At 38.1% G+C, this 17,060-nt stretch overlaps 2 protein-coding genes across 7 annotated transcripts in view; one reads left to right on the forward strand and one right to left on the reverse strand.

Moving 5' to 3' along the window:
* The window catches only part of JAKMIP2 (janus kinase and microtubule interacting protein 2), a 192,490-nt gene extending 186,026 nt beyond the window's left edge, over positions 1 to 6,464 (reverse strand). For 4 of the 6 annotated variants that reach the window (XR_001903834.3, XM_003900316.5, XM_003900315.5 and 1 more), the window contains exon 1: positions 6,072 to 6,464. Coding sequence is in view for 1 of the 6 variants with exons in the window: in XM_003900317.5 (XP_003900366.1) it covers positions 6,072 to 6,074 (3 nt within the window). In the remaining 5 variants the exon portion in view is untranslated. The remainder of the gene's footprint in view (positions 1 to 6,071) is intronic. The other 2 variants (XM_003900317.5, XM_021939845.2) reach the window with 2 other exon arrangements.
* A 37-nt stretch (positions 6,465 to 6,501) lies between these two features.
* Positions 6,502 to 17,060, forward strand: part of SCGB3A2 (secretoglobin family 3A member 2) — an 80,265-nt gene continuing 69,706 nt past the window's right edge. Inside the window, exons 1-2 of the mRNA XM_009209336.2 lie at positions 6,502 to 6,618; positions 6,978 to 7,027. Of these exons, the coding sequence (XP_009207600.1) occupies positions 6,614 to 6,618; positions 6,978 to 7,027 (55 nt within the window). The 5' untranslated portion in view covers positions 6,502 to 6,613. The remainder of the gene's footprint in view (positions 6,619 to 6,977; positions 7,028 to 17,060) is intronic.

Genomic DNA, 17,060 nt, shown 5'->3' on the forward strand with positions numbered 1-17,060 from the left:
TGAGTCAATTAAATCTCTTTCCTTTATACATTACTTGTCTTGGGTATGTCCTTATAGTAGTGTGAGAATGAACTAATACACTTGGTTTATTCCAAGAAGTCATTTAAATATCTTCCCATAAAGGATTTGAGTTGCTTAACCAAGGTTAAAACCACAGGACAGGTCGGGCATGGTGGCTCATGCTTGTAATTCCAGAACTTTGGGAAGCCCAGGCAGGCAGATCACTTGAGGTCAGGAGTTTAAGACCAGCCTGGCCAACATGGTAAAACCTCATCTCTACTAAAAATACAAAAATTTGCCAGGCATGGTGGTGTGCACCTGTAGTTCCAGCTACTCAGGAGACTAAGGCACAAGAATCACTTGAATCCAGGAGGTGGAGGTTGCAGTGAGCCAAGACCATGCCACTGCATTCCAGCCTGGGCAACAGAGTGAGACCCTATCTCCAAAATAATAATAATAATAATAAATTAAAAATTAAAAAATAAAACTACAGGACATACCACTACAACACTGGGGAAAACTAACATGAATCTGAAACAGATGTGTTTTTGTTTTTGTTTTTTAATTGTTGCTGATGTATGTACCTGGTGAAACTCCTCGTGCCTCAAACAGGGATTTCACTGCCTTGGATTCAGACTTCATTCATTATTAGCAGACAAGGAATGACCAAGGTTAATTTAATACCAATTGTAAGATGCAGTGGCAGGTCAGGGTAACAGAGTTCATATTTCCTGAATATAATGCCTGACTCATGACTGCTTTAAATCAAGCAGGATCTATCTGCATCATAAGAAGTATTTAAAAGTAAAGTGTGAAGACTCCCAAGTGGGGGAAAAAACAGCTTGAATCATCAAGAAAAATGCACGCGGAAATTTAAAATTCAGTAGAGACACATTAGTTGACATGGATAGATGGCCACTATACATAAAGCAAAAGCAATTTAAAACAATGCATAGAGTATGATCCATTTATGAAACTGTGTGTCTGCATGTGTTTCTACATGCATATACAAAAAGATCTAAAAGGAAATACTCCAAAATGCTAACAGTAATGATTTATTGATGGTAGGCTTATGAGTGATTCTCATCTTCCTTTTACACATTTCTGTATTAGCATTTTTCCATAATGAGAATGTATTATTTTTAAATATAAAAAAACTTGAAGCAACAAAATTTACTTGTAGTAATGAATAATGATTTAAAGAACAATTTTTTTAGTGTGACAGGTCTCATTTTTACTGCCAGTTAATTATAAAGGACTCTTTTTCCAAATGTAGAATATGGTTCAATGCCATAATTTGCTATTTGGCCAGAGCTGAATTACCAAATACTTATACCAGTATGTGCCTAGGGAATTAATAAAGAAAAAGATACACCAGAAAATTAGAATATTTGGAAAACAAATAAATATTTTTTATATTTCAGAAAAATGTAGGAGCATTTGTTCAGAGAAAATACCAGAAAGTCGTTGAACTGATGTACACTTATTTTATAACAACATCATTTTTACTTTTAAGAATGTGTAGGTAGAGAGATAATTAGGACATATAGGTAGGAGGTGGCATAACTTTTTTCAAGATTCAGGACCTACAGGAATTTTAATCTGATCCTAAACACAGAAAACAATGGTCACCTCCCAAACTCTATGTCATTAAAAATAAAAACAATATTTATTTATAAAATAAATGCATAGCAGTCCAATAAAGTTCTGATTTTCACCCAAACAAATGCTTCTAGGTTTTTCTGATATATCAAAAAGCCTAGATTTTCTCTAAAATACTCTTTTTGTGTGTGTGAGCCGTTTTGTTTTGTTTTGTTTTCATTTTTTGTTTGTTTGCCTGATACCCTACGCACATAGTGTATTTGGCAATTCGATATGGCCAAAGAACAAATTTTGGTACCTGAAATATTCAAATAAAATGAGCCACACAACACAGATTAGTTAAAATTCAAGTTGGTAAGATAATTCGCTATCTTTCTACTATGGTAGTTTGTACTTATGAGACTAGGGATCCAGCCTGTTACACCATTTACCAAACACAAATTTGGACAAGTCTAACCTCCTTGAATCTGTTTCCACTTATTTTAAAGAATTACTATGACACTAGCTTTGCTGATATGATAGAATTGAAATGATAGTATATAAATTGAAATTGATAGAATATAAAATGAAAAAGTGGAAAAATGACAGAATTATGAAAACTTGTATTAATATATGGTGAAGTGATGGTATTAATTACAACTATATTGTTTTCAACACTAACTGTTTCATGGATGTATATCTTATATTCTCCAAGGAAATTATTTTTTGCTAGCATATGCAAATTCTGCTAGTCATATGAAAGCTCTACAAATAAATAGTTGTTAGTCAATTGATTAATTTATCCTGTTTGAAAGCACATTTTCCCTTGATAGAAAAATAGTGGAATGTGTAAACAGAGGGAATTGTAACACACTTCACAGAGTAACAACCAAGTATAAACCTAACATATTTCTTTCAGTAAAAGACCATCATTGCATTATTTATGTTAAAACTTCCACAATAAGCTCCAACCACAAGAAACAAAGTATTGACTTTTCATGAACCAAAAAGAAATGTAGAAAACTGTTTCACTCTGCAAATATTGTCTAAGTCATCCTGAAGCCGACTTGCAGCAGGTACATAAAATCAAAACATGTTCTGATGTCACCCGAAATGAGAAACGTCCTATTACAAAGTGAGAAATTAATTAGTGTGTGTCTTAATTAAAACAAGTTTTACTAAAGTCTTACATACCAATCAAAATATTTAACTTTAATATTCTAACATGAATGACATTTTTAAGATAGTGTTTGAGTGGAAGATTAGTTTGTTAAATAGCACATTTAAGCATTAATTTGTATATATCTTTCATATAATTTGTTTTTTTAAAAAAACAACTTGATGGCTCTTGAATTATTTTGTATAAAGACCCCATTAAATGACACATTACATTTTTCAAAATTAACTACACAATATGAGATAATTTGAATATAAGTATTTGACATCACACTTCATAAAGTTGCTGAGAAAGAAGGGCTCTTATGAACAGGTAAATGTTCAGTTTCCTGAATTCTGGCAGGATTACATGTAAATTTCTCTAGGAAGATGATCAGTTGATTTCTTTACAAATACCTAGATCCTGTAATTTAGAAGCCAACTACAAAATGGAGTCTTACTGTTATAATCTAGAAGTGCCTGATCTTAAACAACTAATGTACTCTCTTAAATAAATGACTCACTCTAGAAAAAGCAAGAGAAGTTCTTGAGAAGGAAATCTAGTCCATCCTAGACAAAAGCATATCTAGGTCATACTTTTGGCAGTTTTGATGAGAGAAGAGTACATTGCTTTATTTGATTAGCCAGTTGACTACTCACACTTACTATGAGGAACTTCTACATTTTTATATTTCTAATCTTCATAATTCCTCATAAAGTTGAAGCCCATTGACCACATTTGAGGTTTCAAAAAATAGCAATAAGCAATGTCCTATGCTTATGCCCCATGCTCAGCTTATCTGAAACAAATGATTGTCATATTTCATTGTTCTCGTCTCCAAATGAAATAATCCTAGCTTATTTATTTATTTATTTATTTATTTATTTATTATACTTTATGTTCTAGGGTACATGTGCACAACATGCAGGTTTGTTACATACGAATCCTAGCTTTTAAAAATCTTTCCGCAGAGAGTTCAACTTCTAGTGCTTGAAACACACTTCACTTTTCAGCGGCCCCTTAGCAAAGGTCATATAGTTGTCTTAAAGACTGGGGTCAAAAGCTAGACCTGTATTTCTATCAGGGTAACAGCAGACACATAGCTGAAACAGGCTATCTACAAGGAGTTTTAAGCACATGACCTAAGGGATTTGCCTCTGTTCAAACTGTACCAACTTTGCCTATAAAACCACCTCCAAACGAAAACTCAACAAGAAACAAACAAAAACAAAGCCACAGGATATCTGCTTTCATTGCATGAAATGGGGTCAACAAATCTTAATTTTACAAATCTTAATTTTTTAAGTGTACAATAGACATATCTAACATTTTGATTTTTGCAAGTCAAGTGTTATCACTAAAAGATTCAGGATGCAATGTGTTATACAATTTGTTATAACATACAAGCCCAGTACCTCTTTTCTTGCCCTATTTCATATAGTTGTTACAATTAGGCACAAAGTAGCATGAGTTTACAAAGCTGTGGATCTATAATATATGACATGCTATGAGGACATGCACAATTAAGTCCCCAAGGGCCCTTCTCATGTATAAGCCAAATAGAACAATTATTCTCAGACAAATTAAACTATAAACCCGATTCAAATACATGTGAAAATTATAAATGTGGGGGGAGTATGTAGAATCAGATGCCAGACTAAAGCCCCAAATAATTGTCATTTTACATTGTAAAAAATGTCTGTACTGACAATGATATTGTTAGAGAAGAAACTAATAGATAAAACTATAATAGCCCATGTGGTAAATGTAATATTACTAATACACTCTACCTACATATTTTTTTCTGGCTTTAATTCAATGAAATCCATTATCCTGAGTGGGAATGGAACCTCCTCATCTCAGGGATCTTTAGTCTCCTGAGCTGCCTTAAAGCCTTGACATAATAAAAGGTCAAGCAGATCCCAGTAAGCATTTGTAAATTACAATAGCCCACCCACCCCCCCACGCCGCCCCCCCCAGCCCAATTCAGCTACAAGCCACACATTCTCCTGTTCAGCTTTGCTCACTCCCTGGTTTCATTTCATTGTATAAGCAGACTAATTTGGAAACGGCTGGGCTAGGGTGCTTAGGAATACGTAGATTTTCAAAACAATCCTACTTTCCTACTTTCTTATTTACAGAAGGAGACCCTTAATACAACATTTGAGAGAACTGTAAAATGGTTCCTGGATACTGAAGGAATGAACAGCAGATAGCAGCACTATTAAATAAAATGAATGCATTTCACCTGCCAGCTCAGCTGTGCTTCCTGGGATACAAGGCACAAACATGAAAAGGTTGGGGTGGCATTTCAAGAACACTGATTTGCTTCAACATTGATTTGGTAAGATGCTAGACACAAAATAATACCACAAGCCACCTCCCTTTCCCATCATTGTAAATTCGGAGTCCTCAATATCATCCCCCACAAACCCAATTAAAAATAAAGAGGCAGGCTACGAATTTGCATCTAGTTCTGTGACACAGATCAAATCATAGGCATCTGTTCCAATTGGTCACAATGAAACTAAGAGACAATAACCAGAGTAAATTTCACATTAATCCAAATAAAGCCAATGAATAAGAATATAAACCAGAAGCATAGTTTCAAAAACATGCAAGTACTTCCAGGCATGCAAGGACATATCTAAACCATAAAAATGACTGCAAAGCACACCCTACATATAAATATGCTTCATAAATGCAATATAAATGCTAAGTAACATGTGTATATATGATATATATATCCATAAGATATACATGTGTAAGTTCACAATCAAATCTACGTATAAAAAAAAACTGGGTCTTGCAAATGATTTCTCAACAAGAGTACAAAATAAAATGTCAAATTCTGGGGCCACTTTTTCTAAGCAATCAATAAAATAAGCAAAACCACCTTATAATGAGTCTGAGAAGCTTATGAGACACCAAATGTATTTCTGAAGAAGGCCCAACCCTGTATGTGAGAGCTGCAAATGAAATGATTCCTTTCAATAACACCCTCTTCTTGTTGTTAGCTCTTTTTCCAACCCCTGATGCTGTTGCTAAGCTTAGGAGAAAAAGGCACCAAGTGGCTCAGTCTGCATTCTGAGCCAGTTAGAGATAAAATCAGAACACCTTTTTTTTTTTTTTTTTTTTTAAACACAAGCGGTTGCCTTCTCACTTCTCTCTTCCTGGCAACGTTCCTCTCCCTCCATCCTCATCTCTGTCTCCACATCTCCCCCTTCTAGTCTGTGGCACGGGAGTCATTGTTCAAGTTCAGGCCAGAAATGTATACATAGGTCAAATAATAACACGCTAAACCAAGAAGGGAGCCCTACTGTTTCCTACTCACCATGCTGAGACCCGGAGAAGCTGTTTAAAGGAGGGAGAGATGCAAACTGAATCCATTTTCCTTGTGACCGAGTCGGATGCAGCCTCCGAACCCAACATCAGCAGCGGCTGCCGGTTTTTTTTTTTTTTCCCCCTCTGTCTCTGGTTGGCGATGGTGCGAATAGGAACCACCCTTCCAGCCCCGCTAAAGTATCAGCAATAGAGGCGGCGGCGGCGGCAGCAGCAGCAGCATCACCAGTTGGGCCTCCTCCCTCTCGGAGGATGGGGTGAGCTCGGAAGCAGCCAGGAACTTGCAGCAGACACCTCCTTTGGCTCCTCCTCTCTCTCTCCCCCTCCCCCAGTGCCCCACCCCTGCTGCGGTAGAGGCTGCTGGCCCGGCAGCTGCTGGTTGCCATGGCAATGACCAATGATAAGCGACCAAGCTAAGGGGGAGGGGAGATGGGCGAAGCAAGCTGCAGGGTCTGGAGGGGAGAGAGAGTATGTGCTGCTGCCCTCTGGGACGCTCTTGATCTCTCCTACCCTGGACTCCAGGTCTTTTAAAAAATGGGGTAAGGGTGGTTAGGCACGGGGAGAGAATAATTAAAATTTAATTGAAATTTAGATCGAAACATACGTAACAGCTTAGCTATTTTTTGCATTTTCTGTGGTTTTCCAATAAAATGTATGAAATTTATTATCAGAAAAATAATAACAAATATGGAGAAAATTATGTCGCATAACAGCAGATTATTATTACTTCCAAACGTGTTCGTGCTTTATAGCATCTTTTACTCAATACCAGGCAACAAGGTTATTAGAAAGCAAACGGAGTGCCTGGACTTTGTAATAGATTAAGAATCTGGTTGATTCCTTTGCACTACTCCCGGCTTGTTCTCAGGTAAGTTACTTGGTTTCACTGTTTTTCCAGCTACCCTTCTGAAGAGGACTTGGAGGAAATTGACGCTTCCCTGAGGAAAAGTAAGTTGGGATAGAGACCGAAATTCCTTTCAACAACCACTATTCTCAGTAGCACCAGTTGGTGGACAGTTCCCAATCTTTTTAGAGTCAAACTCCTAGAGCATTCATTTTCCTGCAGGCAATTCCTGTCGTTTTCATGGATGCCCCTTTGGAGTTCCGAAGTCAGTTGGCAGTCAGGGTGGTGGGCAGGAAAAGGGGAAGTGAGGTCAGCAATGTCCAGTTTTAGGCGAATTCTGTTTCTAACCATAATTATAGATGACACCCGTATTTATCTCGTGCAGGGGTTGTAAAGATTGAATGAGATAATGCGCTAAAAGCTCTTGGCATGTAGTAAGTGTACAATAAATATTTACTATTAACGGCATAGTAGTACATTGTAGCCACCTCTTAATTTAAGGGTTTAAGGGGAATAACATGGCAATTTCAGGTAGGAGAAAAAATTAAGGTGAGAAAACCCAAAATATGTAATAACCATGATGATGATGGCAAAGACAGAGAGGCCCTAAGAGATTAAGTGTTCTCTGCATCTTGATATTTGAGGACATTGTAAATCTCAGAGAAGTTAGATAGATTTCCCAAATTCACAACTGATAAACGACAGAGCCAGAATCAAAATGAATTCTTCTTTTTTTTTTTTTTTTTTTTTTTTTGAGACGGAGTCTCGCTCTGTCGCCCAGGCTGGAGTCCAGTGGCGCGATCTCAGCTCACTGTAAGCTCCGCCTCCCGGGTTCACGCCATTCTCCTGTCTCAGTCTCCGGAGTAGCTGGGACTACAGGGGCCCGCCACCTCTCCCGGCTAGTTTTTTTTGTTGTTGTTGTTTTGTTTTGTTTTGTTTTTTGTATTTTTTAGTAGAGACGGGGTTTCACCGTGTTACCCAGGATGGTCTCGATCTCCTGACCTCGTGATCCGCCCGTCTTGGCCTCCCCAAAATGGACTCTTCTAACACATTTGCTCTCCTAACCACTACACGTTTCTACCACTCCTCCATAAAATGGAAATAATCTTTGTTCTTAATCCACAGAGTTATTTACAGGTTCAAATGGAATTAACCCAAGTTCCAGAGTCAGACGACCTAGGCACCATTCCTAGTGCCAGTATTTACTATAGGTACAATTTGGAACGTATTTATTAACTTCCCCAAGTCTACATTTCTTCATCTGTAAAAAGAAATAATCACAGAACCTCATGAGTCATTACAAAAATTAAACTAGATGATGTGTGTAAAATGTGCCGTGTTTAGCAGATAGGAAATTTTCAATAGATGTAGCTACCGTTAGTTGTTACTCATTTGTAAGCAACTAATATTAAAACGTGAGAAGACTTTTTCCTGCACAGTGTCATTCTTGATGTCAGGGGCTTCTTCTAATAAAACCGGCTTGAAGATAACTAGGTGATGAGGGAAAGAGTTGCAGCACTTCCCCAGCATTTGACACTGGCTTTCCATCCACTTGGTGGGAAAGCCTGCAACCTCCTTTGTGCAGCTAGTGTCCCCTGTCTTCTGTCAAAGCCTCGGCAGCCACATAACCTGCAAACACTTCCAAGTCAGCATCACCTATGTGTAACGTGTAACATAAAGGAATGGGATGTGATCATCTCACTTCTTTCAGTATTCCTGTATTTTATCTTCTGCTTTCTCCGCAGAGATGGTCTTGTAAGCAAGCAGACCAGGAAGCTGAAGGCTGTAGAAGTTGTGACATACTAGATGACAGAACCCTCCACACTGTCTAGTTAATTAGTTAATTTTATTAACTATGGTTATAGTTAGCAAACTATAACCATATGGTTCATCCTTAGTGCTAGGAGCTAAATGGCTAGGGGTAAGTGATTCTAGTTTTTTCCTCTCCTCCCATCAACATAAAACAATTGGTCAAGGGTCAACTGGTGAGAGAAAAGTTTGGTGTTTCCTATTTGAAGAAATCTCCAATTTAACCATTCAAATACAACTTACTCATTTGTTTTTGGTCATATCCAGGCAGCACTGTTATCATTATTTATTGATAGTTTTCCCTTATTTATTTTAATTATGATTTACTTGATTTGCCATTTATTCATTTTTAAATGAAATGTTTCTGTGACTTCAGCAAAACATAAATGAAAATTGTTATGGTAAAGATAATGGACCCATGGGAAGGAAATGAAAACAAATTCTTAAATTTTTTAGTAAAACAAAGACTTCAGCTTTATTTATAATAATTTTTAATTTAAAAAGAAAGATTAAAACTCACACCTCTCTAGTACCATCCCCTCTCTTACTATGCTCTATTTTTCTATATAACTGTATAGAAAATTAACATTGATAATATATTCTATGATAATATAATACAGTATATTATAATGTAATATAACATTGCTTAATGTAGTATGCTATACTATAAGGTGTACTATATTATATATTAGTGATATACTGTTTTTTTGGTGCTATTAAATTTCTTTATTTGTTTCTCCCTATCAGAACGTAAACTATGAGAGGGCAGGGATTTTTATTTCTATGTTTGTTTGTGAGTGGTGTCTGGGCCATATTAGGTGCTCAATAAATATTTGTTGAAGAATAAACCAGTAAATAAATAAAAGAATAACTTTCTGCATTGAATCATGGCTCTACAATTTATATATATATATATAATTATATAATAATACATATAGAATCATTTGTTCAGATATATTGTTGACATTTCTCTAATTACTTAGATAATTATACTAATTACCTTATTTAGCACACACGCATGTTAACGCAATGTTTATCTGGCACAGATTTTAAAACTACACAGTTATGAAAGTAAAAATGTTTGCTCACGTATGTTCAAAGTCATCTAACATGTCCTCAGTGGGTAGGCATGGTGTTCTTTGGGCAACACTGATTTTCCTCTAAGAGCTTCTTGGTCAATAGTACTAATTGTGACCAAACTGTCTGCCTCTCCTGGGACTTTTCCAACTTCGACTTCTGAATTCCGTGAGATGTCTGAAAAAGTACAGGGTATGGGTCTTGGCTCCAAAAGTGGCATTAAAATTTCAGGAGATACCACAGCATAATGGGAGGAAGCTGCAAAGTGTGGGCTCTGGAGACAGACTTCCTGGATTGAGTACAGGCTTTACCATTTCTTTTCTGAGTGACCTTGGACAAGTTGCTGTATTTCTCCATGGCTCAGTTTCTTTATCTGTAGGACATGATAGCAATACCTACCCCACTGAATTATTGTTCTGTGGGATTTGTTTGCACCTTGAAACATCATTTATTATCTCATAGTGTTTGCGGGGCAGAAATCTGGGAGTGGCTTAGCTCAGAGCTTCTGGCTCAAAGCCTGTCATGAGGTTGTAGTTAAACAGTTGGCTGTGGTTGCTGTCTCATATGAAGCCTCGACTGAGTTCAGTGAGTCCAGACTCACTCCCAGGGTTGTTGGAAGTCTTTGGTCCCATTGAGTCGTTTTTGAAGTTTATGTGTGCAAAATATTAAGGAGTACCTGGCATGTAATAAATGATAAATCATATCAGTATTGTTATAAACACAATTTTATTAACTATGGTTATGCCTAGCACATTTTTCTGGATGTTTCCAAAGCACTCAGATCACTTGGGGTTATTCTAAAAGCTTGCTGTTACGGCTGTAGACCAGCTGTCAAGAGATAATGAGGAATTCTGGAGATGCTTATGTCACACTTCGTCAAAAGCCTGATTTCCCCAAAAAGGGGGCAAAAACAAAGGCATTCATAAGTGATTGTTGTTTGTCCCCTGCCTTCTTTATGAGAGATTATTAATATATTATACATTTACAGAGAACATTAAATGTAAGCAGTAAGGATCTTCTTGAGTTTGCTAAGAATAAGGATCTCATTCTGACTTCATTGTATATCCTTTATCAATAGTATCAGTAAGCAAATATATTAGAAGAACTCTCCTATGAACTCTACACTCTTATGGCCGATGATCTTACAGATGACTTCTTGCATAGCAAGTAGACACTTTTGTGTTTGTTCAGTTTATTTCCTCTTGAGGTTCCTTTGTTGCCTCAACTCTTCAACCTTTAAAATGTATCCATTAACTCCTTCAGGGTATCTTCACTGATATGAGAGTTAGCATTGAAGCTAGGGTTCCCATTGTACTGTGACACATCCTAACTACACTTACATGGTGAATGGTAAATATTCTTTTATTTGTCTTTCCTTCTTATTTTAGTGCAAGGCCTTTGAGGTCAAGGTTAAAGTTCATCCATTCATTTATTGTTAATCAATCTAAGAGATGTTTATTGTTAGTTGCTATCGTGTGCTGTTACTAGGTACCAAAGATGTAGCTGTGAGTCAGGTAACAAGAGAACTCCCCTCATGAAGCTTATGGTCTAAGAGGAAAGAGAGCTTATATAATTACTTAAAATAAATTATGTTCAGCACTACAATAGAGAAAATCAGGCAGCTCTGACAGCAGATAAAATAAAAGTATAATGTAGTTTGGAATCCAGGGAAGATATTACTGGAGAGATTGTGGGGTGAAATGGGAGCAGGTGATTTAGAATATGCATGTAGGTCCTGATATGTGAAAGAACATGGCATGCTGGTCAAATGTTGTTTAATCCTAATACCTAGCACAGAACATGGCACCCATTATGTGCCACCTACATGTTTGTCAAAAAAATCTGCCTTCTCCATCTCCCAACACACGTAAACACAGAACTTCTTTCTTCCATTTTTCTTCTGTTAATTTACTAAGGGGATTAGGGCTTGTCAATAGCTATGGAACGGACAAGCTGTATGAGATAAGAATGAATGAAAACAGGCCAAAGGATTAATTCTTCTAACAGTAGAAAAAAGAGGTATGATGCTCACAGTAACTACTGCTCCATTTCAGATTTATTAAGTGAGATTTACATGATAATACAAACCTTTGCTCTGAGGCTGAAATGAGAAGCAGTTTTTCCCTTTCAGATCCAGGACAGTTGTATATTACCATGGCAAATAATACATGGGCTTAAGTTACCAAAAAATCAGGGACACCAAAGAAATGAGAAAACTTCTGTTTCAATGACCTTTTCCAAGATTTTACAATCAGCAACTCTACAAATAAAAGCCAGTTTAATTTCAGTACATGTATAAGTTTTATTGTAACTTTAGTTTTTATTTTTAGTCATTTATGGGAAGCACCATAATTTTCGTAATTTTTACAGTGCTTAGGAACTCAAAATGTCTTATTACATCACTGGGAGTAGAGAACACGAGCCAGAGAGTACAATAAACACATCATTGCACAGAGAAAAAACAGACATAGCTTTTCCCCTGTGGAGCTTAGAGTCAAACGTGTGGGATAGCCAAAGAACAAAAATCAAACCACTAAAATAGTAGCAAATTTTCACAAGTACTATGAAGCAAGGAAAGAAAGGATGAAGAAGGACTGAGGCTAGGGAAAACGGGAGTGACTCACTGAGGAGTGACATTCAAACTGAGAAATGACATTTGAATTATGCCAATCATGTAAGAGCTGAGAAAAGAGAGTTTCATGTGGATGGATGAACTCTGAAGAAAAAGTTAGGAATGAGAAATACTTTTGAAGGCTGAAATACGGTGAGTAAGGGTGAAATTGGCATGAGGGGAAGTTTGGAAGGTAGGCAGGGGTCAAATTATTCAGCACCTTGAAGCCCACTGTAAGTTAACTGGAGTTTCTTAATTGCAATGAAAAGCCATTGCAGAATTTAAATTTGGGTTAAAGCATTGTGGGAATGAACTGGTGATGGGTGAAAGTGGATGCAGTTAGCATACTACAATAATCTAAGCCAGAGATGATACTTGTTAGATTAGGGTTGATATGGAGAAAACTGGACTGTTTCAAATGCATTTTAGAGGTAGAATTCTGGGGATTGCTGAGGGTTTGGATGTTGGGGTTGAGGGAGAGGGAGGTGTCAAGGATTACTTTTAAGTAGACAGCTAACTTCTTTCATTTGAAAGGATACACTGTCAAGGTTCAGTTATTACCTTCTGTAATGAGGAAAGGCTTCAGAGCTCTGGCTCTGGGAAAATGTGAGGAAACTTAAGGTGTTCTAAATGCTCAACTTGTGGGACTCCTCTTCATGCCTCCCCAGGTTTAGTGCTTTTGTGAATTAGGCATGAACAACTTGTCAGTGGATCAGGCAAACCATCACTGAACTTACGCTGCTGCAATGAAAGCAACTTGCCTAAAAAGGGCAGGTGAGGCCCTGGATTTTCATTCAGAATGTTCCCAAGGACCTTAGAAGTGGGTTGCCAATAGGAAACGGCCTTCCTCTATCTACTCAGAATGTGTTTTCTCCCACAGCTAACTTGGCCTCTTCCTCGATCACACTCCTGATCCTGTTACCTTCTAAATATGTGACCTTGTAACTATATCTTCTGTGTCTCATTGTCCTCATCTGTGAGGCCAGGATAATAATTGCCTTTGCTATTAAGTGGAGATTTAAATGAATTATGTTTGTAAAGGCCTGAGCACACATCTGGCATGTAGAAGGGTCTCTTTAGTTCCAGCTGTTCTATTATATAACACCCTCCCCCAGATCTGAATCTTTCTTATGAAAGCCTTGAGGGCCCTAGTCTTTTCCTTCAGGACCCCAAGTGTTCGAACATTTTTCCTAATACCTCCCACCTCAAGACCCCCAAATAATCTTTTAGGTACCTCAAACAGCTAAGTACTTATTTTCCTGTGAAAGATATGCCAGGTACAGAGAGACTGATGAACAAAAGGGTTGCCGGAATGTGGCACTTACAGATTTCGTGATCTGTCTCACATGTTTATGAGCCAGCTTCCTTTAAATATTTATATCCTGTATTTGCATTTTATTACTGTTTGATTTCATTCTTACAGTTGATCTGAAGTGTGAAATTGGGAGCCAACACTTCCATGTTAGAAAAAATGCACAATGAAGGAGTTTGAGTTTTGTGTTTTGTGTTGTTGTTGTTGTTGTTGTTTTTTCTTTTCCCTGCCAAGGACACAAAACCTTGTGAGCTAATATCTGAGATCTCTGTGTCTGCTCACTACCCCACTGCCTCCTCATGGGACATTTTGCTTAACATGTCCTTGGCTTTAGCTACTGCTACAAGCTGAAGGTCTTTCTCCTGAGATGCCTGAAACTAGTGGGTTTAATCCTGAATGAAGGCTTTGGAAGAAAGGCAGGGCCAAGCCAAGAGAGAAGGATTTAGACTTCAGGGCAGCAGATTTCCTCATATTAACTTTTGTAAACCTCTTTTACCCTAAGTCCAAATTCCTTCTTGTTTCTCACCATCCATTTCTCATTCTAATACATTTCTCAATTCTTAATAAAACTCCAATCCATTTCTCAAATGAATCTATTAAACTCTTAACCCTGGCTGAAGTATAATTCTCAAAATGGCAATACCAAGATCCTTAGGCAAATACAAAATGAACTCACGTCAATAATTTTATTAATTAATTATTGAGGTGTTAAAACTGACCCAAAGTACATTTGAGAAATTAGATTTTTATAGAAAATGTACAAATAAGAGAACAAGAGCAGGTTTATTTGTACAACTCACTTGGACTTCAAACTTGAGATTAAATTTTATACATACAAGTGATCTAATTTATGACCTTGAATAAACTAAGCCAGTGGTTGACTTTTTGAGGTCATGATAGCCAGTCTTTGTATCACCTGAATCAACAGATTGATGAATATTTGTCTCTTATACCTGTGAAAGACCTCACACTGGATGTTAAGGACACTATTATCTGATCCTGAAGTCGGAGAAATACAGTTTCATACCCTTTCTCCTAACTTTCCTTGGTCTTGCCAGATTGTGTTTTAAACCCATCTGCTGAATCACAATATGGCCAAAGTTAGATATTGGAGTTCTTGTTTCAGCAATGTCTTCATCTCTCACAATATCCTTCCATCTTACAGCTATACATTTATAACAAAGAGATACATAACCAAAATATAGAGAGCAAAAAAGGAGAATGGATGAAAACAATGCTTTCAGGTAGACAACGCACTGGACCCTGAGCCACTCTTGACTGAGTGACACTGGGGGTGTGAGGCATGCTGTACTCTATGTGGAAACTGAAAGATCCCTTCTACTTAACACACACACACACTGAGGCCCAAGAGATCCTGCTTTGACAACTCTTCTAGAAGAAGGTGAAGAGGATTGTTCCTACCTCACTCACAAATGTTAACATACAGAGGAAAGAGCTTTCTCCTTCTCTAAGACAGCATAAAGTAGAGGTGAGAGTGAATTCTCTTTACCTTGAAAGAGATTGCTAAGCACTTTGATCTGACAAGGACTGGGGACATTGGTGGCCTGGGTGAATATGACGACCACTGTGCCATGGAGGATATGAGGACTCCTGCAGGATGACGGGATGCCCAGCAGACCATGTGTGAGGTGCTTGAGAAGCAACAGCAGCTGCATGCTTGGTGGCACTGATGAAGGGCAGGTCCTTACATGCAGAGGCCAGAGGCTGATACACTGATTCTTGAGCTCATATAATAAGCCTCTTGGGGACTTAAAGAGACACATTGAAGTGGAAGATGTGGAGGGCAGTTAGGCAATATATGCAACAGGAATGTGGTCTTTCAGTGTGAATAGCTCCTTCATTCATCCAGATGAATCAGGGTTTGAGATATGAGGTTACATAGCAAATAGTTGGGGGTTTTTTGTTGTTGTTTTAAAGACAGGGTCATTCTCTGTCACCCAGGCTGGAATGCAGTGGCACAATCACAACTCACTGCAGCCTTGAACTTCTGGACTCAAGCAATCCTCCTGCCTCAGCTTCCAAGGTAACTGGGACTACAGGTGTGCACCACCGTACCTGGCTAGTTTTCAAATAATTTGCAGAGATGGAGTCTGACTATGTTGGTTATGCTGGTCTCAAACTCTTGGCCTTAAGTGATCCTCCTGTCTTGACCTCCCAAAGTGCTGGAATTATAGGTGTGAGCCACTCAAATAGTTCTTGTTAAATTCCTTATCCAATCTTTCATATCTTCCTTGAGAACAGGTAAACCGAGCGTGCTGTAGAAACACAACGCAGCACCATGCTACATCCCTATCATTTTACTTTTCGTGCTTCATTGCCTCTACATTAGAGTGCAGCGGGACAGTGGTAGAAAATACAGACGGTTTTATTTGTATGGTTTGCTCATGCCTGTATTTCCTCTTAATCCTATGGTTTGTCTTCATAAAAGAGAGTTTCTTGAAACGGGAAGAAAAAGAGAGATGTTTGCTTCACAAATTCCCCTTGATTTGTCTAGAGTTGTCTGGCAGAGCCCTTCACAGGTCAGTGCTCAGAACTTCATGCTTCTCCTCTGTTCAACAGAACTGTAAACTCTGCGGATCCTGCTTCTCCAGGGTCCCTTCAGTGGAAGCTCCTCTTGCAAAGCCTAACACTATGTAGTCATTGTTCGCCACAGAGTTATGATGATTGTGCTTTTGGGCAACACAGAGAATCAGCAGACTTTACACCACAGAGAAACTCTTGGAGTCACTTACATCATCCCAACTCCTTGTATATGGAGATTTTATATTATGATGTAGGAAAGTGAGCCAGGCCCTTTTCCAGAGTTTTGAATACTTGGCTTTCAATACGGGAGCAGAGTATCAGTGGTAAAATTCAAGACTCTTCTGTTATTTTTATTTATTTATTTTTGAGACATTGTCTTTCTCTGTTGCCCAGGTTGGAGTGCAGTGGCGCGATCTTGGCTCACTGCAACCTCTGCCTCCGGGGTTCAAGCGATTCTCCTGCCTCAGCCTCCTGAGTAGCTGGGACTGCAGGCACATGCCACTATGCCTGGCTAATTTTCTTTGTATTTTTAGTAGAGACGGGTTTCACTGTGTTAGCCAGGATGGTCTCAATCTCATGACCTCATGATCCACCCATCTCAGCCTCCCAAAGTGCTGGGATTACGGGCTTGAGCCACTGCGTCTGGTCAACTGTTCTGTTATTATGCCATCTTCTTATCTCTTGAAAGGCCTGGTGTGTAATAAATCTCCTGAAAGTTCTGATGTGTAATAATGCTATGAATAGTGAATTTACCCTCCCCTTTCAGCCTACCGTATTATTCTAG

The sequence above is a fragment of the Papio anubis genome, chromosome 5, assembly GCF_008728515.1.
Source record: "Papio anubis isolate 15944 chromosome 5, Panubis1.0, whole genome shotgun sequence".
Taxonomy (NCBI): Eukaryota; Metazoa; Chordata; class Mammalia; order Primates; family Cercopithecidae; genus Papio; species Papio anubis.